This window comes from Hemicordylus capensis, chromosome 6 (assembly GCF_027244095.1).
Source record: "Hemicordylus capensis ecotype Gifberg chromosome 6, rHemCap1.1.pri, whole genome shotgun sequence".
Taxonomy (NCBI): domain Eukaryota; kingdom Metazoa; phylum Chordata; class Lepidosauria; order Squamata; family Cordylidae; genus Hemicordylus; species Hemicordylus capensis.
The window spans coordinates 137,117,904-137,143,581 of record NC_069662.1 but is presented as its reverse complement, the minus strand read 5'-3'; the positions used below and the strand labels follow the sequence as shown (position 1 = coordinate 137,143,581).

The window sequence follows — 25,678 nt, the reverse complement described above, 5'->3', positions numbered from 1 at the left end:
GAGAGAGTGAGAGAGAGAGAAAGATGGTGGCAGCAGGAGGGGCAGTGGTGGCAGGAGAAGGAGCAGAAGGAAGAGAGGAAGCAAGAGAGAGTGCAGTAGCTGCGGCAGTGGCAGCTGGAGAAGGAAGAGGAGAGAGAAAGAGAGTGGGGCAGTAGGAGGAGGAAAAGGTGGGGGAGCAAGAGAGAAGGGGCAGCAGTGGTAGCAGAAGAGGATGGGGAGGGAGGAAGAGGAGGGAAACATTAGGACAAGGAGCAAGTGTGAAAGCAACAGCTGCAGCTTTGGCAGGTGGAGGAAGAGGAGAGAGAAAAGGCAGGGCAGCAGAGGATGAAGAAGGCAGGACAAGAGAAAAAGGGCAGCAACAGCAGCAGTTGGAATGGGAGGAAGGAGAGAGAGGGAGGGAGAGGAAGAGTGGGGCAGCATGAGGATGTGGAGCAAGAGAGAAAGGGCAGCAGTGGTGTTAGCAGAAGGCAGAAGAGGAGAGAGAGAAAGTGCACATGGGGTTAGGAGGAGAGAGAGAGAGCAAGAGAGAGAGATAGCATGGGTGTCCAGGGCCCATGGGAACTGGAAGTGCGCTCAGCTCCAGTTAGAAACTGGAAAAGAAAGGTGGGGCTTAGCAGCTGAGAGGTCATGCATAGGGGCTGAAAGAAATTGCATGGTAAGGAAAAAATATATGCGCAGGTGCACAGCCACACAGCTAAGAGGGAACAGGCAGTCACCACAAATGATGATTATTGGGGTGCCAGCAGAGGCAGCAAGATTCCACCTCACTTGTCTCCCTCTGCTGTCCCTCACCCTCAAGCACCTCTTTAATGAAGGTGTCATATCCACTGCTAGGAACAAAGCCACTTATCACCTCCTCTTTTCCACCTCTGCCTCCTCTACAGTATGTGCTGAAAGGGCATTAGACTACTGGAGACACTTGAGATAACTTCTCCAGTACCTGAATGCCCTTTCCTAATTTCCTCTTCTGCTTCCTTCCCTTTCTCATTATCAGGCCTGCAGCAAACAAGGAAGCAGGCAGAGGATGATTTGCACACCATGTGTGATGCAGTGGTCACCACTGCAAAGGAAGAGGCGGCAGCAGGGGTGGTTGTATATCACAAGCCAATATCACAAGCCAATTGCCACCACCATTTGGGAAAAGGGAGGGTGCAGCATTTGGTATCTTGGGCTTCCGTTGCTTAGTGGCCAGTCAGAAGCTTCAGGAAAGCCCACAAGCAGGGCATGAGGTCAACAGTCCTTTGTTGTTGCACCACAGTAACTGGCTTTAAACATGAAAGTCCTGTTTAGCTGTCATGGCTGATGTTCCATGACTTTATCCAATTCCCTTGTAAGAATAAGCACCGACATGACACCACACCAAGATGATTCAAGTTTGCTAGAAATTCTGAAGACTTTTTAACAAGCCAACACTGAATGAAGAATCATCCAAGGAAGCATCCTGATAAAGAACTCACACTGTTCTCTTATTACTAACATTAATAAGAAGCCTATTCTGTTTTCCATTTCCATGCCACCTCCATAGTGTTCTTTATACTGATCCTACTCTTTCTCCTTCTCCAGGTCAGAGCTTGCCACGTGCTGTGATGCTGTTCACAATTTTATTGCTTCTCAAAACAACACCCCATTGGGAAGCAACATGAGTTATGAAGTGGACAATAAAAAAACCATCCACATCACAGAGGAAATATTCAAAATGCTGCCTGAGGTAACAAGAACTCCTTGGACACTTTTTACAGTCATTGATGTGTAGGTGTTTGGTTTGGTTTGCTTTTTAAAAATAGTAACGCTTTAAATCTATTGACATTCTTCACATGAAGGACTACCCACTCCACTGCCTCATCCCTAAACTCTCCTCATCCAGCCCTGGCAACAGTAGCTGCAGGTCAGGTTCATGCCACATAATCCCCTTCCCATCTATCTGAGGCCCTGGAGGGTTGGGATAGCCAATAGATTTCTATCATTCATTTAATATAACATGTACTTGGGCCCTGTGAGGTCAAAATGAGGACACACGCGCTGTTCAGCAGCTGGTATGTGCTCACAATGCTTGGTCACCAGATGCACGGGGATGTATGCAATAAGAGGTGCATTTTTTAAAGGAATACATTCTATTTGCATATGGCTAGAAAAGCTACATATGTTGCTTAAATCCTACTCCTACAACAATAAAATCTGTTGATTGCTTTCCTTTTCAGGCACAGCCTCTGGGCTCTCCCTTCAAGAACTGTGCAGTGGTTGGAAATGGGGGGATTCTAAAGAACTCCAGTTGTGGAGCAGAAATCGATCAATCTGACTTTGTTTTCAGGTGAGACATTCAAAATGATTATGTAATTAGAATGCATTATGCACATGCACCCCCCAAATATAAGTAATTCACTATAGCTCCCAAGTGTGCAAGTATACGAGTGTGTGCCATTTTACTATGGCACCAGGCTGGTCATCACCACTTTCATGATTTTTGAACATGTTCTCAAAAGCACAGCACTTATCCCTTTAAGACCAGTGCCCTGACCTTATTTATTATGAGGTTTAACTTTGAAGCTAAATTGATGTGTATAAGGTATTTAGGGACCAAACTAAGGCGGCAATCCTGTGGAAACTCCCATTTCCCAACTCCAGTGGTGACAGGGAATTCTAGGCAGATGGCTGAGGAACAAGGAACAAGAATACTTACCTGGGAGTAAGCCCCATTAAATAGAGTAGGACTTTCTTCCAAGTACATATGTAAAATATCATGGTAATTGTCTTATATCTTGAGAAAAGATGTAGCTGCTGTTTTATTTTAGTGCTGGTCTCATGTGATTATTTTTGCCTTGATTTATTGCATGTTTTTAGCATATATGTGTGTGTGTGTGTGTGTGTGTGTGTGTATATATATATATATACACATATACACACACACACACACACACATATATATATATATATATATATATATATATATATATATATATATACACACATACATATATACACACACACATACACACACACACCTTTTGCAAGTCTTGGTTTCAAAGCAAGTTAGAAAGGATTTCAGTAAGTATATATTCATACTGACATAAAGTTTGAAGTGGTTCCTAAGTGCTAGTTCTTGTAAAATTCCAGATGCAACCTTCCTCCGACCATGGGAAGCATCAGTCAAGATGTTGGCAATAAAACCAACCTTGTGACCATCAACCCGAGCATTATAGCACAGAAGTGAGTATGACTGCAATCTTGTTTGTGACTCATGTTTAATTGCTTGATTCTCCATTTCAGAAACCTATTGGTGTGTCACCACAATGGCCAGTGAATTCCAATTGCTTAATTAGTGATCCCAAGCTCCCTCTTAAAGGGCAGGCTAATGCAAATTGAAAGCCCTTAAGCTATTCAGGCTTTTGGAAAGAGACCAGGCTTTAGTGAACAGCCTCGTGTTTGATTTCACCACTGCTCAGCTATGAGGCCAGGGCAGTAATCCTAAAATCATAGCCACCGCTTCAACAGGGGTAGTAGGGCTCTGCTTCAGGCAGCTGATGTCTCTCAGTGCTACTTAAGGCTTGGCTTCATGTTAAATCCGAGTTCAAGGTACTGCCATGGCTCAGTGCATGAGCCATGGAATGTATTGCCATGGAGAGGAGAGCTGGTCTTGTGGTAGCAAGCATGAATTGTCCTGTTTGCTAAGCAGGGTCCATCCTGGTTTGCATTTGAATAGGAGACTGTGAGCACTGTAAGAGCACTTAGGGGATGGCGCTACTCTGGGAAGAGCATTTGCAGACTTGCATGTAGAAGGTTTACTTCCTGGCATCTCCAAGATAGAGCTGAGAGAGACTCCTGCTTGCAACCTTGGAGAACCCGCTGCCAATCTGTGTAAACAATACTGAGCTGGATGGACCAATAGTCTGACTTGGTGTAAGGCAGCTTCCTATGTTCCTAGTACTGTCTTTTGAACATGTTTTATGGCATGGGCAGAGGCAAGGAGGTACAAGTATCCCTGGACCCAGTGAGGAGAGGAGGGGCCCAATGGCTGGATGACAGCTTGTTCTTTGTCCCCCCCCCCCCCCGCCTCCCAGTCTTACTGGAATGCCAAGTTCCTGAACCACAGGACTTGCCTCAGCTTCAAGCCAACATGATAGGGATGTGCACGGAACCGTGCGGTGGTGGCTCGAAGGGGTGGGACTTTAAGGGTCGGGGAGGGTGCACTTACCCCTCCCCCACTCCCCCCCCCACCGGCATTGGAGTTGTGTAAAATCCCTCAGGGTGGCAGCGTACCTCCCTGACGCCCCTTCTTTTTCAGCCGGAAGTGGCCAGAAGTACCGAATGTTGTGACCCCATTCCGAGCACCATTTTGGAATCCAATATGGCACTCAGAATACAATCAGACCATTCCGATGGACCAGGGTTGTTCCGTTGGAACAACCAGCTTGCCCAGTTGTTCCGATGGAATGTTTTGCACATTTTGCATTCTGTTCTGAGCTTGGAATGGAACACAAATGCATTTCATGCACACCCCTAATGGGCACTGACTGAATGTATGCCAAACAAGCAGAAAGACTCCTTGTGGGGGGAAATTAGCCTGTAGAATGGTTCCATAGATGTCTACTTGTGGTCCAGTTCTGTTCATATGAAAATGTTTTCCTGAATTAGTAAAAACGTTCTTGAATTACATGCTATATTCACATTTCTACAATATATCAATCTAACTTTTCATTCATTTATCTTTTAAACCTTTGCCATATGTCCGTGCGATGGACAACTTTCACTAAATTGTATGAGCCATTACCTCAGCATAGAGACTTACGACTAACTATTCACCATTGTTCCTTTACCAATGAGAATTTCACTAGACTTTTTACATGTTTACAGATATAACAAGCTGAATGAAAAGAAGGCCACCTTCCTGGAAAACATTGCAAGTTATGGAGACACTTTCCTTTTGCTACCAGCTTTTTCCTTCAGGAGCAACACTGCCACTTCTTTCAAAGTACACCACACACTTAGAGAATTCAATGCAAAGCAGAAGGCCATATTTTTCTATCCTAGATACCTCAAAAGTCTTGCTCAGTTTTGGAGGACTAAAGGTGTCAAAGCCTACCGGTTGTCTTCTGGCTTTATGATCACCAGTGCTGCAGTGGAACTGTGTGAGAATGTGAAGCTATATGGCTTCTGGCCTTTCTCAAAAACCATAGAAGGTATTCCAATCAGTCACCACTATTACGACAACCAGCTCCCGAAGCCTGGGTTCCATGCAATGCCCAAAGAGTATAACCAGATCCTTCAGCTTCATGGAAGAGGCATCCTCAAGCTTCAGTTTGGCAAATGTTGGACTGCCTAGGCTAAGGTACGACTGTTGGATATCCAGGATTCAATAAGCTAAGCTGACCCCACACTTTATAGAGCAGACATCAGGGCTGTAGGTGAGACATCTTACATTGGAGCTGACATGCCCACATCTTAAAAAAAAACTTGTGGACATGCATCTATCAAGTAAGATAGAACTTTGTTTTCTTAAAGACGTTAGAATGTTATCCACACGCTACCTGTGGAGTTGCCTTATACTAGGTCAGGCCATTGGTCCGTCTAGTTCAGTATAGTCTTCACTGACTGGCAGCAGCTATCCAGCTTTGCCTGGAGATGCCAGGAATTGAATCTGGGATCGTCTTTGTATAAGGCATGTACTGTTGCAGAATGTGAGCTGTCTGTGTGGTTTCAGAACAACCAGAGAAAAGTTTAAGATAACTTTACTTGTGAGACAAACAAAAGAGAGACACTTAGAGATCAGTATGACTCACACACAGGAACAGGAAGGAAAATATAAACTCCTAGCTAGCTTGTATGACCTTAAGTGGCACAGTGGGGAAATGCTTGACTAACAAGCAGAAGATTGCCAGTTTGAATCCCCACTGGTACTATATCAGGCAGCAGTGATATAGGTAGATGCTGAAAGGCATCATCTCATTCTATGTGGGATGAGGCAACGGTAAACCCCTCCTGTATTCTACCAAAGAAAACTACAGGGCTCTGAGGGCGCCAGGAGTCAAAATGGACTTGATGGCACACTTTACCTTTTAACTAACCCAACCAGTGCTGAGGAAGCTACAGTGCCCCCTCTGGCTTCATAGCAGATTACATGCAAACTATACTGACTGACTCACACACAGGAACAGGAACGAGAATAGAAACTCCTAGCTAGCTCAACTAGTACTGAGGAACTACAGTGCCCCCTCTGGCTTCATAGCAGATTACATGCAAACTATACACAGTAAGGCTGCAGCTGTTGCATATCACAACAAGTATACTATTACTAATCTATAACCACTTCCTACATGTGTATTGCAGGAAATAATGGCATAGAATCAATGTGCAGCATTTATTTCCAACATTTATAAGCTGCTTTGAGGTCATACAGTCCCTCCCCCCAAAGTGGCACATAACAGGAATTTAAAAAACAAACTTAAAATAGCAACAATAAAAATTTAAAATATGTGGCAAAACCAACAACATCTACAACAAGCCATAGATCCAGAAACAATCAAAACAGAGGGAACAATTCAACTAACACTGAAGGCCTGTCAGAATTAGAAGGCCTTCACTAGCAATAGCTTCCGGACAATAGGTTTCTGGGCAAAATACAAAGTGCTGGTTATAACCTATAAAGTCCTAAACAGCTTAGGCCCATGGTATTTAAGAGAGCATCTTCTTCTGCACTATCCCCATTACCCACTGTGTTCGTCAGGGGAGGCCCGTCTGTGGCTACCCTTGAGTTGTTTGGTGGCCACTCAGGGACGGGCCTTCTCAGTTGTCGCTCCGAGACTTCGGAATGCACTTCCCGTTGACATAAGACTCTCCCCATCTCTAGCGGTTTTTAAAAGATCTTTGAAGACTCGTCTTTTTAACCAGGCCTTTTAACTTCTGTAATTTTAAATATTGCAAATTGACTTTGTTTTAAGCAGCTTTTGGAGTTTTAATTGATTTTCATGTTTTATTTATTTGTATTGTTTTACAGTTGTGAACCGCCCCGAGACTTTGGTTTGGGGCAGTATATAAATGTATTAAATAGATAGATAAATAATAAAATAAAATAAATAATTAACAGGGAAGGAGCCAGGCAGGTCTAGGTGCTATAGCCAAAAAGGCGCTGTCCTAAATACTCACCAGTCATACTTTACCTGAAGATGTTAACATGTCATAAGGTTCAGTGCTGTGGTCCCAAACCGTGCAGGGCTTTCGAGATGATGGCGAGCACTTTGGACTGAGCTTGGAAACAAACCTTTATGCTTACTAGCCAACACAGTGTGCAGCCCCCCATGGATCCGAGAGTGCAGCACACATCATGCAGTTTCCATGCCACTGAACAGCCTGTGCTCACTGCTTGCGAATGCAGGGCTTTTCTGTGCCACCTAAGGAGTGCGTAATCACTAGGGATGTGCACAAACCTATTTGGCATTCTGTTCTTAGAACACCAAACAGATGCGGAAGCCCCGCATTCAAACCGGTTCAAATGTGGGGGCAGGGTGGCTTTTAGGATGGGGGAGGGTGCACTCACTCCCCCCATGCTTCCCCCTCTGGTGCTCTAAGTACAAATAGTCCGGCAGGGCAGTAGCGTACCTCCTTGCCACTCCGTTCATGGGCGGGCGTGTGCATGGCACTTCCAGTGATTTCCGATCACAGAAACAACGGGGCAGCAAGGCGGTACGCTGCTGCCTTGCCGGACTATTTATACTCAGAGTCTCGGAGGGGGGGAGTGTGTCAGAGGGGAGTGCGGCGGGGCAGGGGGGAGTGCGGGCAGGGAGTGCACCTTCCCCCATCATTAAAGCCATCCCCACCCCACCATCGACTCGAAGGGAGCTGGTTCTGTGCACACCCCTAATCATCACTGCTGTGCTGCTACTGCCTTCATTCCCAATGGCAGTAGTGGCGCAGTAGCACAGCAGCAATTACACACTCCTTTTGAGACACAGAACAGCCCTGTGCTTACAAGCAGTGAGCACGGGCTGTCTGGTGGCTTGAAAACTGCATGCCCACCCCACCCTTTGATCTGTGGGGTACTACACACTACATCAGCCAGTTTTTACCATATTTAAATACTGCTTGTAAACAGTAGCAGTCCATGAGGCCTGCCACGGGACAGGGGGTGGGTGAGGGCAATGGGATATAAACTTTTTAAAGAGGTGAACGTGCTTGTTGCCAGCACCCAGCATTCTAAGGGAACTGCAGCATCCTGCAGGGAATGTGCCCCACTGATCAGCTGGCGGTTGTTCACGTGCAGAGACCAGCTGAGCAGCAGAATGCCAAGTTGGCATCCCCACAGAATGTTGGGTTGGCCACCGCCAGTTCCCTTAGGATGCTGGTGGCAGGTAAGTTTGCCTTTTAAACATTATATCCCATCATTCCACTGGAAAGGCCTTACTGGCTAGTACTGCATGTAAAGATGTGCCCCACCAATACCCAGTAGGTCATTCTACCACAGGACTGCTCAACTTTGGCCCTCCTGCAGATGTTGGCCTACAACTCCCATAATCCCTGGCTATTGGCCACTGTGGCTGGGGATTATGGGAGTTGTAGTCCAAAAACAGCTGGGGGAGCTAAGTTGAGCAGGTCTATTCTACAGCCTTCCCACTGCCATCAGTCTGAGTGCCCCTCCCCTCAGATTCCTAATCACCCTTGTGAATTGTTGCAGAATGTGAGCTGTCCGCTTGGTTTTCAGAACAAACACCAGTGCAAGGTTTAAGTCAACTTTACTTGTGAGACAAATGCTTAGAGGTCAGTACAGAACTTGGTGATTCTCATTGGAACAGGAACGAACAGGAACAGGAAGGAGAATAGAAACTCCTAGCTAGCCCAACCAGTACAGAGGAAACTACAGTGCCCCCTCTGGCTGCATGCAGATTACATGCAAACTATGCGTAGTATTTATTTATTTATTTATTTATTTATTTTTGCATTTATATACCGCCTTTCGTTAAAAAGATAACCCCAAGGCGGTTAGTAAACTAGGCTGCAGCTGTTACATATCTCAACATGAATTTCCTCCCTTGTGTCAGCATTTTGGCATAGGCATGGTAACATGCATAGAGAAGATAAATACCACTGAGGTAATAACAAAGTATTAAGGATATCGTTAAAATGTACTAAAGCTAGGAGATTCGAAATTATATGGTTTAAAAATAATCAACTAATTCGTAAGAGATAGAAGGATTTGCCTAATTGGGCTGGGCTTAGCTCTAATCTTTACCAGAGCCCTGGCAGAGATTCCCTTTCTCCATTCCAATAGCACAAGCCTCGAAGTAAAGCCTGAGCTATTTTGTAAAATTAAACCAACCAACAAACAAACAAAAGGAACCTTTCCCCCTTCCCCTTTCAGCTCCTCATTCATTCATTCATTCGATTTCTATACTGCCCTTCCAAAAATGGCTCAGTGCAGTTTACACAGAGAAATAATAAATAAATAAGATGGATCCCTGTCCCCCAAAGGCTCACAATCTAAAAAGAAACATGATAAACACCAGCAACAGTCACTGGAGGTACTGTGCTGGGGTGGATAGGGCCAGTTACTCTCGCCCTGCTCAATAAACAGAATCACCACATTAAAAGGTGCCTCTTTGCCCAGTTAGCAGGGGATACCTTTGAAGGTATCTTGGGCAGAGCCAACCTTGCTGCTGCTGCTGCTGCTGCTCAGCCTTCCTAGTGACTAGCTCTTTAGTGCCTGCTGCTCTCCTTTCTAGCTACCTCTTCTCTTCAGCTCTTCTTTCTCCAGCACTCTCCATCTGACACCCCAACCAACTCCTCCTCCAAGCCTGTTCAGACCCTCTATTTATATTCCACTCCTGGAATGTTCAGGTCGGCCCAGCCAATCCTAGCCCAGCTGTTACCTTTTAAATTGGTTGGCAACATCATCCGCAGCTTTAATTCATTCGGTTATCTGTGGAGAGTTTGGACAGTACAGAATACCACCAAAGCCTCTACGCTTCTCTAAACTACTGCCTGTAAACCAGGGCTGCTCAGCTTCGGCCTTCCTGCAGATGTTGGCTTACAACTTCCATAATCCCTGGCTATTGGCCACTGTGGCTGGGGATTATGGGAACTGTAGTCCAAAAACAGCTGGGGGCCAAAATTGAGCAGGGTTGCTATAAACCGGTAAAGACAGAACCAGCCAGCCAAGTAAACAGAACCTTCAGTGGTTACACTATAAGCACCTCTGTGCACATAGAGGTAATCTTTTAACATAAACAAACTAGGGGTGTACACAAAACCAGTTTGCCCAGTTCGAGTCCGAACTGGACTCGAACTAAGTCAGGCATGTTCGGTTTTGTGCCCCGCCAAAAGACCCCTGGCTTTGATCGAATTAAAGCCAGTTCAAGGGTTTTAAGATTAAAAAAATATTTAAGGACTCACCAGGGGTGCTGCCGTGGGGAGGTCTCTTCCATCTCCACCTCCCACTGCCGACCTTCCCCCACTCTTCAAAGGGTCATTTCAGCCCATTTTTGGACCATCCCGTCCCTTTCTCCGGTAGTGATGGCCATTTTGAGGCTGCCGCACATGCACCCTGGTCATTTGCATGGCTTGGTGGCCAGGGCACCTGCACGCAGCCTCCAAAATGGCAGCTGCCATCAGAGGAAGGGCTGGAACTGCCCCCAAAATGGGTCTAAATGGCCCTTTGAAGAGCGGGGGAAGGCCACCAGAGGGAGGGGAAGATGGCAAAGACACCCCCCCATGACTGCGGCAGCACCCCAGATCCAGCAGTGAGTCCTTTAAAAATACCTTTTTTTAACCTTAGAACTCCTGAGCTGGCTCAGAGCCAGCCCGGGGGTGGGGGGTGGCTTGGCTCGAGGTCAAGCCGGCCCGGTTCAATGGCAAACTGGCTCAACCTTGAGCCAGTTCACACATCTCTAAACCAAACACCAACTTTACTATGTAGACCAAGCTAATACATATTAATTCTTCACAGTGCTTTTCAATAACAACAAACAAACAAAAAATAGCAATTTATATAGCAAATAGAATAGGAAAATCATTCCCTATCCAAAAAGGCTGCGGTCTGGCCCTCCTAAAGCTGCAATCTGGCCATTCAGGGGCAAAGCAAGGTCCAGAAACACTCCCAAGCTGCAGATCTGGTTTTTAGAGGGAGAGTAGCCCCATCCAAAACTAAGGTTGCCTGGTCCAGGGGGTGAAAATCATCCAAATTTGTCTCCAAAAAAAGTTGAAGTAGTTGGTACTGTCCTCAGAAGAACTTCTCAGTGACCTGCCAGCCTAAAGCAGATGTTTCCCAACACTGCCAGAAACAGTACTTAGAAAACTGGGTAAAGCTCCTTTAAACAACAAAGCCTTCCCCAGCGATGGGGTGGGGCCAATCCACTCTACCAGACCACAAACCAGCAGTCAACTCGTTAGTTGCTGGAGCAACATTCCTCTTATGTTGCTAAGGAATAGAGCAACCTGCTCAGAACTATCTGAACTCCTGACCCCCTTCCCTTTGGAATTGTTTGAGGTCTGTGTCCTTCTGAGACCCCTGCCCAAGTGGAGACTCTGCTTGGCCTGGAACTGCAAAAAGACAAAACAGCACATTTTTTTCCATTTTAAAAAAGAGGGGGGAAAGACATTTCAATTAAAGTGGTCAGAATGGATGAAACTAAATTATATTAGTTCAGTTACCAAATGTCAGAGATGCAACAGTGGGTTTTAAATTGAGACAAAACTAAAGTGACATGACTAATTTTTTGTTTGTCAGTAAGCTGATACAAGTTGATTTATTCATTTGGGCTTTTTAACCTAAGGGCATGGGAATGCCAACTTTTGTGTAGGTTGTACAGTTTGCTTGCAAGCAAATAGGAGTGACACACTTTCTTTGCTTCAGTTTCAGAGTGACGATTGCCAAGAAGAGAATGTGTATGCACCCCTGTGGTTCAGTGTTGGACTTGTTCAAATATCAACCTGTAAGCGTTAAACTGTGCTATTAGAATTCAGAAGTATTTTGCACTTAAAGATGGCGGTCTTTTTTCTTTTTACATAGTGAGGTGTGTGACTAGATTCTTGTAAACTGCTTTTTTACATAAACAAAATGTTCAAACCCCCAAATATTCAATATAGTTAACAAAGCACAATCTCAGGATGATAGCTGTCAGTGTTGTTTGTAAGGTTCTTGCTCGTACATTTATTACAATATATTTTAAAGTATTTATTGGTTTTGTAATGGCATCTAAAATGGTAGGAAACTGTCTGCTTTTGTAGTAAGCCCTTGCAATGACTTTGGACTTTGCCCCGGCTCCATGCAGAAGCAGATCTCCCACTTGCCTTACCTCTGTGCAGAGCAGTCTGTGCACAACACTGGGAGGGGCCTTAAAGGGAAGCACTGGGAGGGACTACATTTCCCAGTATTCCTTGTATGCCTTCCTGCACAGCTTTCACAATGTCATTGTGGTTTCCCACAGCTTCACTTCCCCTTTAAGGGCCCTCTCAGGTATTGTGGACAGACCACTCTACAAGGAGGTAAGCAGAGGATGCAGCTGCTTCCATGCAGGGTGAAGGGTGAGGTGCAAATGTTTAGCCTTTGATGCTTTGAAAAATCTTTGCACAGGCCTCCTTAGTAGCTTGGTTTTATGTGACTGCCCCGCCCCCTGTTTTTGTTTTACTAGCCTGCAAATATAAAATACCAGATGCTACAAGTTAAAACAAAGCCGATTTCTGTGTAAAAACATCATCATCAGTTGCTTACCAAATCAAGTATCGCAACAGAGCTTGAATTCCTTTCTCTCAAGATAAGCAGTAGGCAGGGAAGAAAGGGAGTAATATACCAGCTGCAACAAATTAGCAATTACAAGGTAAGGCAGGGAAGACAAGGGAGGATCACATACAAGTTTTGTTTTAACTCTGGTAACATGTGGTATTTTATTTTTGCATAATAAAGAGGTCTTGGTGGAAGAATTGCTTAGAGCCAATATGTGCAATAGCATTGCCAACTTATCGCCTGCAAAGAGTTCTACATGGTTGTATATTCAACCCGCTTGCGTTCTGAAGTGGTATAGTCTAGTGCAGGGCTACACAACTTCAGATGTTGGACTACAACTCCCATCATCCCTGACTTGGCCAATAGGGATGGTGGAAGTTGTAGTTCAGCAACAACTGGAAGGCCAAAGTTGTGCAACCCTGGCCTAGTGGTACAGTTTAGCACCTGCTATGTAAATTATGCTGTGTTCTGAATAACCTTTTTAAAATGATGCTCAAGGGCTTCCTTTTAAAAGTGGAGAAAGGATTTGAATGACCATTTGTTCCACATCTGGTCCACTTTAGCAGAAGTTAACCTCATCATGAACAGCTGGGCTTAAATGAGGAAGTGGCCCTGTTATGTTTAAATATAGCTGCAGGTAGCCCCGTTCCTCAAAAACATCACATATAGGAAATAGGGTTAATGGTTTCCTGGGCTGTGTTTCCATCAAAAAATCTCCCTTGAAGTAACTATATTCATCTCTGATAATTAAATGGCCAAATAGTTCCTGGGGCAAATAGCTGCTTCAGTGCACAAAAACAGCACAGGGGAAATGGTGATTCCCCCTTGCTGTGTGCCACTGTTCTGAGCCAGATCAGAGGGTAGAGATGTGCAGAACCGGCTTGATCTCGAACCAGTCCGCCATGGACCAGGGAGGTGGTTTGATCATGAACCAGACTGCCCTTCAGGAAAGGGGGCTGGTCCGAGATCAAACCGAGCCAAACCCATTTGGAAGTGAACTGGTTTCATGGTTTGAGCCAGGCTCAAGTGAGGATGGTGCCGGGTGGTGAGGCATCTTTAGAAGTAAACGAGGGGTGAGAGGCATCTTTAAAAGTAAATGAGGTCCTTACTGGCAGTCCAGCAGTACCAAAGCTATTTGGAGCAGCAGCCTGCAGCCCGCACCAGCAGTGATGTGCGGCTCCAACACTCATCTGGCCGACACACATGCGCGGAGGCCAGGTGAGTGCTCAATCGAGCCTGGGTTGAACTGGTTCAATCTCGTTGGCTCAAGCCAACCAGCTGCCCAGTAGGTTTGACCAAACCAGTTTGCTGACCCGCGGTCCGGTCCAAATGTGGTCAAAATTTGGACCAAACTGGGGGGGAAAGGACCGTGCACATGACTTTCAACATAAAAGGGCCACTGCCAGCCCACTTCCTCATGTAAGCTGTCCATGACAAATTTGACATCACATGCAATTTAGTCCTCAGACTACACTGAGGACTGTTTTTCAAGCAGGGGCAAGGAACCTTCAATGCGAGAGCCATTTCTGTACTGCACTTTCCTCAGTGCTGGAAGGGCCCTCTAAGAGAGACAGAGCCCTCTCTTAAGAGCTCTAGGAGGAAAGCACTGGGAAGAGCTACACTTCCCAGCATTCTGTGCACACCTTCCAAGATGGTGCAGAGGCTCAAGAGGGCTCCGTTTCCTTGAAAGGAGCCCCCTAGCACTGAGTAGAGTGCAGCACAGCAGTTGCCTCTACATGGTGCCCGGGGACTGTGCAAAGTATTCAGCTTTGGCCGAAACTTCACACAGGAGGACCAGTAAACCATTAGTTAAGGAGCCCCACTTGGGGTTGATGGGAGGCACCACTGACCCTGGCCCTTACTATCAAGAACACTGCATTGCATTGTCAGTTCTGTGTGTTTAAACCCAGATTTGTTCTACCCATGTAGTAAGCAATGGAAGGGGTCTAATTTTAAGATCAAAGGGATTGTCTGGGTGAGGATTACATATCCTTTCCCTGCTCCCCGCTCATACCTAAGTCTCCCTGCAGACTCTCCCCTAAGATAATCCCTCCACCAAGTGGGCTACAATACCAACTGGGAGAAAATCACCATATCAGGTGGACTACAGGGAAGTAATCCACAGGCAGGGGAAGTAGGGGCCACGGTCCCAGACTCTATCTTGTACACATGTGAATTGAGATATATTTTAAAAGATCTCTCTGTATCTATGTTGTATAGAAGAGATTCAAATCTGGGCTCCTCAGTTTAAATTCTTAATATTCATTTCATCAAAATGCCTATTAGAATTAAATTATTTAAAAGCCTTGATTAAATTTCCTTTTATTAACATGAGCCAAGGGAAAATAAATTACGTAATGTTATCTAATTTTTAAAAAACTAAGATATGTCCCATGGCAGCATTTTCAGACCATTTGTAGAATTCTATTAATCTAAGCAGGAACATAGCCTCAGAAGCCAAGGAGATCACTTTCCAGATTGACTTTCTTACTCTAGGAAACAAAAGCTGAAGAGGACTCCTTTTTTTCGGGGTGTGCACAAAACTGGTTTGCCCGGTTCGGTTCGAGTCTGGATCAGACTTGAACTGGAACGGGCATGAATCGGTTTTGGCACCCCCAACTAGAACCCTGTTTGGCTTGTGTTTGAGCTGGTTCGGGTCCAGGTTGTAATGCTGGCCTCCGGGGGTGCTGCTGCAGCCGCGGAGGAATCTCAGAAGGTTCCCCCTCCCCTGCCAGCCTCCCCCCGGACCATTTTGGGACAGTTTGGCCCATTTATGGGCCTTTCCGGACCTCTGCCTGCTTGTGGTGGTTATTTTGAAAGCTGTCGCACATGCGCACTGGCCTAAATTTGCATGCCTGAGATGCAATTTTTTAAAAACCTTTTTTTAAACCCCCAAACCGGCCTGGTGTGTTCAGCTTGACTTGGAGCCAAGCTGAACCAAACTGGGCCCTGTTTGGCTTGAGGATGAGCCTTCAAACAGGCCCAGTTCGATGGCAAACCAGTTCAAAATCGAACCGGTTCACACATCCCTACTTTTTTGTTGTTGATTTGCCTTACATAGATGCCTACATAGAGATCAGCATGGATGGCATTATTTAGGAATATAGGAAGCTGCCTTCTACTGAGTCAGACTATTGGTCCATCCAGCTTAGTATTGTCTACCTAGACAAGCAACAGTTGCAGGCAGGAGTCCAAGGTGGCATCTTGGAGATGCCCGGGAGGGAACTTGGAACCTTCTGCTCTTCCCAGAGCAGCCCATCTCCTAAGGGGAATATCCTACATTGCTCACATGTAGTCTCCCATTCAAATGCAACCAGAGCAGACCCTGCTTAGCAATGGGGACAATTCATGCTTGCTACCATGAGACCAGCTCTCCTGGTCTCTTTCAGGCTGCTTATGAAGATTTGACTTATTTTCAGCCCCCAAGCAGAACACAGTGTGCCAGTCATATGAATGAAAGGCGGGGTATAAATTTAACAATAAATAAATAAATAAAATATGTGGCAACCTGCCAAGAGCTCAGTAGACCCATTTGTAGCCTACCTTCCCAAGGCAAGGCGGCTGATGGGATCACCATACTTCTGTGTGCCGCCCCACTCTAGTAACTCTTGTGTTTCTATTCCAGGACAAACCAAATTCACAGCACACGGGAGGGGGTCCTGGCGAACCCCAAAGCCATGGTGGGGAGTGCAAGTGGGGCTGTGGGGACTGGGGCCCAAGGCATATGGACTGGTATTTGCTGGGTTGGAGGTTGCAATCCCCAGCTCAACCAATACCAGCCTGGGCACTTCGGGTTAACACTGCAGGTAAGAGTGTCTCTTGCAAGGCGAGAGAGAGCAAGGCAGCTGGGGCAGTGCAAGAAGCATGAGAAGAAGCTGCAGCTGTGGCTTGTTTTCCACCCCATAGCCCCACCTGTACCAGCAGCCACTGCCCCAATGATTTTTTAATTTTTATTTTTTTGCCAATCTGCCATGCTTTTTCAACATTCTCCACCTGACATTTCTGGGTTTGGACAACAGAGAAATGGCAGGAAATACTGGAATGCAGCAGGAGTGCACACTCGCTGGAACCTCTGGTTCCTGCCTACTTACTTACATGCTGGAGGCTGTGTGCAGCTGCCCAGTATAACACTTGGGGGTCCTTTTCATTTGGTTTCAGTGTCTACTGAAAGGAGTGTGCGTGTGAGTCTGTGTTGAGAGGAGGGTTGCCATTTGGGGTTTTTATACTTGAGAATTATAGTAGTTATCTGGAGTCCCTGAACTCCTACAACTGTACCTGTACTGGGATGTTCCTAATAGAGTACATTCTGCTACTGTTATTTCCAAACAAAAAGTTTCTCAAGTGTACGGCCACTCTCAGCATTTGATGCTTCAAAATCTTAATGTGATATTATTGTCTGTCTGCAAATATTGCTAAGCGTCTGACTATATTCATGTATGAATAACTTGTGCGGCGTTTTGGGGAAAGGACAGTGCCATCCTTCTGCTTTTTAATCTCAATTTGACTATGAAGTTGAGTTTTGCCATCAGCTGGACGATGTCATTGATGCGTTGTATTGAAGTGCCTCAGTGCCAAAGACTGTTTGCTTTCATGGTTATGATGTGCGTGTTGGATGTTGCGCCAATTAGATGTGAACTGGAATATTTTTGCAATTTTTATTTGAAAATAAAAAACTTGTTATATTCATGTCTTCTATTAGATCATGTGTACATCCCCCTGTTGAATAATTACCCTGTCTCTACAAAGGTTTGTACACCCTGATCCTGAACATGGCTGGCTCTCGCAATGCAGTCATAATATCCTTGCACCAGTAGCAGAATCAGCAGCGAGTATCATAGCTATCTGTCTAGGGCACAGCATGCCAGGGAATGTAAGTAAGATGGGACTCAAAAACCAGTAGCTGACATATACAGCACAACGGTCTGTGTGCCTTCTTATTAAAATGTGCACACAGTTGCACAATAGCACTATTGCACCAACACACAAAATTGTGCAGATGGAGTTGTGTGATGGATGGCCATTGGAAATAATGGCTGTCCATCACACAACTGTGTCTGCACAATTTTAGGCAACTGCACAAGGCCTCTCTTGAGCATCTGTGCACACATTTTGTTAGAATGCACATAGAGCATTGTGCAATATGTCTACCATCGTATTCCAGCAGAGTGTATATTGGATGCATGTGCAAATCAGGCCATTGGTCAATTAATTATCCTGGTTTTATTTGATTAACTGAAGGAATAAGCTAGAATAAATTTTACAGTGTCTCAGTGTAAGTGGTAGTCTAAAAATATTTGATTCAATATAATTTTTTCTCTTGTTCAAATAGCACAGAAATGTGAAATGATCTTGAGGAAATTCTCCTACGCACTTCCTGAATCAAGAGATGCAAATAAATTGTTTACCAAGCCATCAGCACTGAATACCCTTTTCACAGAGGATGACATTGATTAAAATCTGCCAGAAAATATTCATTTGCATGGCTTAATTAATTAATCCTCTCAACCCTAGTAAAACAGAAGCAGAAGTGAGGGGAGCATCTGCTTTGATCCTCCCCCCCTTTATCTTTGTTGTGTGCATTAGTAGTCTCAGTTCTTTATTAAAGCAGTTTCGGGTGATCAGGAAACCTGGAAGCAGAGGCTCATAAATCCAGAGAAGTCTCTGACAGATTCTGCACCTGTAGCGGGACTTCTAACTTGCACTTTTTGTTTAAGCACCATCCATATACAAATATTCACATGCTCCCCCATGCTGCATAGCAACTTAAATCTAAGTTAATAAATAATAAGCTGTGTTTTTCCACAGTTGGAAGAGGTCATCCTTCTATCATGGGTTGTGCACTGAGCATGCTCCGAAGACATGACCTATTTTTGAACTGGAAGGCGTGGCTAGCTTCTTGCCTAGAAGGCAGTAAATCCCCCAGTTCTGGTCCTGTCTTGCTCCAGTAAACAGGTCTGCAAAGGAGCTCCTGATTTTCCTTTGCCTTTTGGCTAGCTTTCTGTGGGTTGTTTTTTTTTCTTTACTCTCCTGCCTTTAGCATTGTGCCAAGGTGAAAAGGAAGCATTGTTTTACTAAATCTAAAACAATTTTTTATTCACTGAGTGGGCTGACTGGATCTTTTTTTTACTTTTGTTTTCCTTCTCCTTGTTTGATTGCTGGGTGTGTGTGCTCAAGACACAGAGCCTTGTACTATGGAACGCCCCCATGCTGGACCCTCCATATTGGAAGGCTCTCACTCAGAGACCGGGGCAGGCTTTGCACCAAAGAGCCCGGTTTGGCCTCCAGGTAGCCCTGCTCAGCATTGCCCTGCCTGGAGCACTTGGTGCACGATCACCTGGCAGCTCATAGCGACACCCAGGAGAAACCTAAAAAGGCCTTGAAGAAAATGTGAAAACGCCTGATGCCAGCAAGCACAGTCCGCTTGAGTGAGCACTGCCTCCTGCAGGTGGTATGTAAGGACCAAACTCCCTGCTGCCCTCCTAGGAGGAGCCAGCCATGCTGCTTTCCACTGCCAACCTGATGGCTTCTGTCACCTTCACGCCCATTATTGGCTCCAAGAAATGGGGAGCTAGCTCTGCCACAGCTCCCTCCTCCATTCCAGCCAGCTTTGCCATTTCAGACGGATCGGATGCTCTCACCTGAGCGCACACCAACTCTGTGCCCAGCCGTTCTTGGAGCCACCGCCTGCTCAACCGGCAGAGCCAGCTGGACCTTGCACTCTACTTAAGGAGGTTGTAAGTAAGGTACCCTGGCTGGTCAAGATTTCATTGTCAGACTGCAGCTCTTTGCTCAAACTGCAGCTGCCTTTGCCCACCACAAACTAGGGCCCTGCAGCATAAGAAGAGGCCCAGGTCACCACCACCCTCCTCCTCTGAGATGCCTGCCCCCCAAATACCAGTTTGTTCTCTGTCTCTTCCCCCTGCTGTTACCTGTCCTGGCCCTTCCTCTCGCTTGGTCCCTGCCAATCCCAATATTCCAGTACTATCTCTCTCTGGCTCAGAGGTTTCTCACTTTGACGGGGCTATTTCTGATCATGATGCACACAAATAAACAAACAACCCACCCAAGGATGTTTTTTTCACCATTTTCACTGGTACTGGGGTCTTCCTTTATGGGTGGCGGTGACTTTCAGGGTTCTAGCTTTGTGGTTTTCTTCTCCCCTATTCTACTCTGTTGCCTATGTATCTCTCTCCAGTATTTTTTGAGCTTGTGTGATTCTTCATCCTATTTCTTCTCTGCAACAGTCCCAGAACTGGGAGTTTGCCACCTTCTAGGCAGGAAACTAGCCACGTCTTCCAATTCAAAAATAGGTCCTCAACTGTGAAAAAGAACCTTTCATGGAAAGTCCAATGTTTCTTTCTGTGCTTGCAGTCTCTTTACCAAAGGGGCTGGCTGCGATATTATATCAAGTTAAGTACATTCATGGGATAGTCTTCATAAGAAGAGCCCTGCTGGATCTACCAGAGGTTCACCTACTGGTTGTCCATTCTCAGGCCTAGCAAGACAGGAGCTCAAAGAGCTGTTGAACCAGGAAAAGCCTGCCTGCAAAGGGAGGCGTTGGGTAGGAGCCAGGATCCCTGCCCCTTCCTGGAACCTGAGCTGGCCTCCTGAGTAGGCCCAAAAGAGTTGTACATGCTTAAGAAGTGTGGTGAGAAGCCATAGAACCCTTTACCACTGCATGATGTCTACAAAAGAGAGGGTACACATGTTCCTAGACTCGGCATCAGGCCGCACGTGCACCTTCCATTTCTTAGCAGGAGGCAAAAGGTGGGGGTTAGGGGCGGCAGGGTCGGGGGGGGGGCTGTATTCAGTGGATACTGGTAGCTACAGCCCTGAATGCAGAGGATCAGGGCATTAAACAATTGATCTGGGGCATGTGCCCAGGAGGTCCAATTCTACCAGTGCCCCTGCTGGAAAGCCTCTTCCATTCATGGAAGGGCTGTTTCCAAATCAGTGGAATAGAGTGCCGAATGAGACAAGTGCCTCCAGGTTGAGACTCCTCCACTGGCATAAGCTCTTGCTTATGCAAGACTTTGAACAGGTTCTCTTCAGGATGCTTTCATGGCTCACTCTTGTTCTTCCTTATCCACCTGTGACTGCACTCCCTTCTTTCTGTCCTTTCAAATAAGGAATTTCTTACAAACTCAAAAGAGAAAGGAGAAAATCCTCACCAATGCAACAGGAGAAGTTGAAAATGCAGGAAACAAAATCTTCTGCTCTTTTAAAGACGGGCCGTAAAGATGTGAAAGCATATGTGATTGGGTTGGCTGAAGTGAATAGTGAAATTTTATTGGATTTATGCGACGATTTATAAAAGTGAAAAACGTTGGTCCATTTGAATCGATTCAGAATAAATTTACGTTACTCTTGTGTTGAAAAGGGTTGTGTGTGCCTCCTACTGTACTATAACTGTTAGAACAGTAACACCTAGTGGTGTGTTAAGCTAATTACATGCTGAATCCCCCTTTCCTGCTCTATCAGAACCAGACAAAATCTGAGTCCTTCAACTGGGGGCTCACCATATTCAGATTTCACTCATTTTACAGAAGTGCTCTCATTCCCATAATTTTTCAGAAAATGGTGGCAGCGTGTGCTAGCCTTCTGCTGGGCGGGGAGGGTGATACATGAGGCCTAGAACTGCTGGAGAGTGAAATCCTGGTTACAACTGGAAGCTGAGCCCAGGTGCTGCATCCACAGAAGCTCACCAGCCCACTCTGGGCCAAGCAGCACTGATAAGCTTCATAGCTGCCTCCCCGACCTGTGCTGTCCATGGATATAGTGTTGGTCTGTAGAGGCAAATGCTACAGTGGGGAGAAAGAGCATCTCTGTGATTGGGTGGACTGAGCACCCAGTGTTCTTAAGCACTGAGAACTGTCCTCAAATACAACATTTGTCTATACAGACCAGCACTGTATCTGTGGCGAGTGGGGCTACAGAGCACGCCAGTGCAAGGGACAGGCCTTGCCCGCATCCAGGGGTGTCGCTAGGGGAGAGGGGACCCGTGTTCACCCCTCTCCCCAGTAGCCCCTCAGAGTGAGGGAGATAATGAAGATAATCAAGAAAATAGGGAAGGGGGGGAGCTGGAGGCCCTGGGTTCATTGAATCCATCTGCTCAGTTATAGCTACACCCCTGCCAGCATCCTTCCATGAGCAATGTACCTGAATAGAGCACCCATGATTTTAATAATGCCTGAAGAGGGTTATAGCAACTCTCTCATTAATTCATTAATTCATAGTTACAGCAGGCAAAAGTGAGGACAAAGTTCCCCCACCTCACTGTCCGTCACCCCCTTGCAACAAAAATCACAGTGCCGTTTGTCTGAAGGGGGCAGCTCCGTAAGTGATCACAGCAAATCCATGAGATGCGTCCGGGCTGGATCTAGATTGCAGCGCACGGATTCACCACAATCATGCTTACTGCACCGCCCCTTCAGAACGGCAGCATCCTAGCCATGATCACCAGTGCGAAGAGTGGACTGACAGCAGAGCGATGGAATCTCCTCCCCACTGCTGTAACTGTGAGCATCTGAGTGCTCATAACCTCTGAAAAGGGCTTCTGTAACCATCTATCTCCAGGTTCTTTTATTGCTCATGCGGGGTAGAATTGCCACTCATTTCCCCGACAGTCTCCCATCACCATACCAAGAAGAGCTGCAGCTGTTCAAGTACTTACCAACCATGAAGCTCTTAAAAGGCACAGAGCTCTGTCAAGCAGGGGCATCATTAGCAGATGGCCCAGGCCCTCAATGAATTGCTCAGAGCCCTGAATCTCAGCAGCTGCCTCCCTCCTCCATGATCTCTTCCAGAAAGGAAGTGCAGCAGAGGCAGCATCTGCACAGAGCAGGGGAAAGCTCCTAGCCTCACCAGCTCTTTTGGCTGCTTCCACCTTCATAGATGCTGTATGATTATATTAGAATCTTTAAAAGACATGCCTAATTAGCAGGGGTATGATGGGAATTTAATCATCAAAAGTCGGGTGGTGGGCCTGAGCCCCGGATCTTTTAAACACCTAGCAACTCCCCTTCTGTCAAGAAAAAAGTGCAACTACTTTTACGGTTAAAACTGCAATCATTTGCAAAGGCAAAGCAATAGAAAAGAACAGTACTGGTCTCAAACTGCTAAACAACAACAAAAGTATCAAGCCTCTTGAATTGTGTCAGGTCAGCTGCCTGTTCATAAGCTATCTTTCAGCATATGTTTCTCTCTCATTAATATGGGTGACTGATTTGTCTTTTGGAAAATTTGTTTGTGCAAGTGCTTAATGGTCAGGACAAAGCACAGTACTCTAATAAATGATTATATTGATTCATAGTTCTAACACAGTGCTGGGTTTAACTTCCAGGAAATGTAACTAGGAATGAGTGTGTGGTCCCTACAGTACAAAAGTCTACAGGGAGGGAATTACCTCCGTCTCCCGTCATCCAGGCACCATTGTCACTGGGGACAAACCTGTGCTTCACAGACAAAGCAGCAGTAAGAAAAACAAGCACTCAGCTGCAGGAACAAATTAGCAGAAGCTAAACCGACCAGGGAGACGGCTGCACACATCCTGGGCTAGCTTAATTATTAGAATCTTCTTCCCTGGTCCCTGTTAAATTAGTATCTCCAGCCAGCTAAACTGGCATAAAGGACTGCTTCCATACTGGATCACTATTGCATATTTGATAGTAGAATCTAAGGGCTGATTGAAAGCTGGCAACCTTGGTGCAGAAGATGATGAGGCCTCTACATATGAAAATAACCATCAGATCTTCCATTAGGATTATATTTAGAGATGCAACATTTAACTGGTTAACCATTAAAAAGCTTCAGCTGGACTAAAGAGGTTGTGGAATCATTCATTTCCTTTTCTCTGTCACACAGAAAGGTGTACTAAACAAAGGTGGCTTGCTTTAGATCCATTAGTTTTACTCACAGGTAAATTTAATTGAACATTCAACTCCTCCAGTCCTCCAGCTGAGATCTCTTATCCAATGTCAATCCTAATTATATTATTCATTTTTATCTTTCCTTACAGCCCTCTCAAATCAGATAGGAACATAGGCAGCCTTAGACCAAGTCAGACCATTGGTCAATTAAGCTCAGTACTGTCTGCACAGACTGGCAGCAGCTTCTCCGAGGTTTCAGGCAGGAGTCTCTCCCAGCCCTATCTTGGAGATGCCAGGGAGGGAACTTGGGGCCTTCTGCATGCTGATGCTCTTCCCAGACCAGCCCCATCCCTGGAGGAGGAATATCTTACAGTGCTCACACGTCTTCCATTCAAATGCAAACCAAGGTGGACCCTGATTAGCAAAGAGGACAATTCATGTTTGCTATCACAAGACAATGGTTTGCCCCATGACACACCATGGATGCAAAAGCTGGACTTTGAAGAAGCAAGATAGAAAAAGCATTGATGCTTTTGAACTGTGGTGTTGGAGAAGACTTTTGAGGATACCATGGACAGCCAGAAATGAATAAGTAAATGGATAATAGGACAAATCAATCCAGAATTTTCACTCGAGCCACAAATGACCAGGCTCAAACTATCATACTTTGGACACATTATGCAAGAAGACCCAGCTCCCTTGAGAAGTCCATAATGCTGGGAAAAGTCGAAGGCAAGAGAAGAAGAGGACGACCAGCAGCAAGATGGAGGGACTCAATTACTACAGCAATGAATGTACCACTGAGAGACCTTAAAGGCCAAGCTGAAGACAGAGCATCCTGCAGAGAACCGATCTATGTGGTCACTGTCGACACAGACTTGATGGCACTTAATCACTCAGAAGACCAGCTCTCCACTTTCAAATCTGGGTGGGAAGAATAATCCTACCTTTGAATATTACCCAACAAGGGCAGTCAACAGGCAGTTAGCTTCAGTGGCGCTTGAGCATTATGAAGTCAGCAAGACAGATCTATGGGCTTGTGCTATTGTTGCCTAAATCATTTTGTGTTTTGAGTAAATTGTGCTAGCTTTAGAGAACTTCCAGTTCTCTGCTCAAAAAGTGCTACAGCCACCCTTACAGATGCCCCTCCAGTTTGAGGATCTCCAGCAAAAGGATAGCTCAGCACTGTGCAGGCAGATGGTGCCACTGTCAAATAGCTCTAATAGCTAGGAAGTTCTTCCTAATGTGTAGCCTGAATCCGCTTGCTTGTAATCTTTGTCACCCTTCTCTTAACCTGCTCTAGTTTATCACTCTCATCCTTAAAATACCCGGAACCCACAACAGGGAGTTAGCCATCTAAATGGTGGCACCTCTGTAGACAGAGCTCATGAACAACATAATTGAGTATCCTCACTTTAATACAGTGTACATGTTAGACTAAGCTAGTTTGGGCAGGAAGCTGCCTGATTAATACTTCACCAGATTAATTAAGACATTTTCAACATTACTTCAATAACCATGGAATACAGGAGGTCCTCTTTATTTGCAGGGTTTCTGTTCTTGCCTAAACACACAAGTATGTAAACTGCATATAAAGCAATGTAACCCCATGGGAACCCAGGGGTTAGGTTCCTTAAGCTGAGAGCGAGCGAGAGCACAGTACCTTGTTCTCAAGGCCTCTCCAAATCCTGATTGTTTTGCAAATGTTCACAGGGCAGGAAGGCCAAGAGAACTACACAATGGCTCCATGCTGTAACATAAGCTGGAAATGACAATGAAGCCATTTCTGGCCACTCAGGAACCACAGGTAAGTGAATTTTGCCTATTTATTAACCTGCAAAGAAAGAAATTGGATCTAAGACCCACCTGCAGATATGGGTATCTGCAAAACTGCAGATGAGGGCCTCCTGGATATGCTCTTCAGCAGTGAAGGTGCCGAGTAAATCGCTTTATTAAATGACAGAGATATTTGTAGGAGGAGTTGGACTTACTTTCACTTTTCTCTACGACATTAAAGAAAACAATTGTACATCATTAATGGCCCAGGCACCTTCCAATATGTTGCACAAATGTATCAAGCCATTCTCTGTGGAGAAAAGCGTGT

At 45.6% G+C, this 25,678-nt stretch overlaps 1 protein-coding gene across 3 annotated transcripts in view; it reads left to right on the top strand.

Annotated features, from left to right (window-relative positions):
* ST8SIA6 (ST8 alpha-N-acetyl-neuraminide alpha-2,8-sialyltransferase 6) overlaps positions 1-17,680 on the top strand; it is a 79,284-nt gene extending 61,604 nt beyond the window's left edge. For 2 of the 3 annotated variants that reach the window (XM_053258725.1, XM_053258724.1), the window contains exons 5-9: positions 1,564-1,708; positions 2,199-2,308; positions 3,112-3,204; positions 4,849-5,323; positions 11,837-17,392. In XM_053258725.1, the coding sequence (XP_053114700.1) occupies positions 1,564-1,708; positions 2,199-2,308; positions 3,112-3,204; positions 4,849-5,317 (817 nt within the window). In that variant the 3' untranslated portion in view covers positions 5,318-5,323; positions 11,837-17,392. The other variant, XR_008309359.1, reaches the window with a different exon arrangement.
* The last annotated feature ends 7,998 nt before the right edge of the window (positions 17,681-25,678 follow it).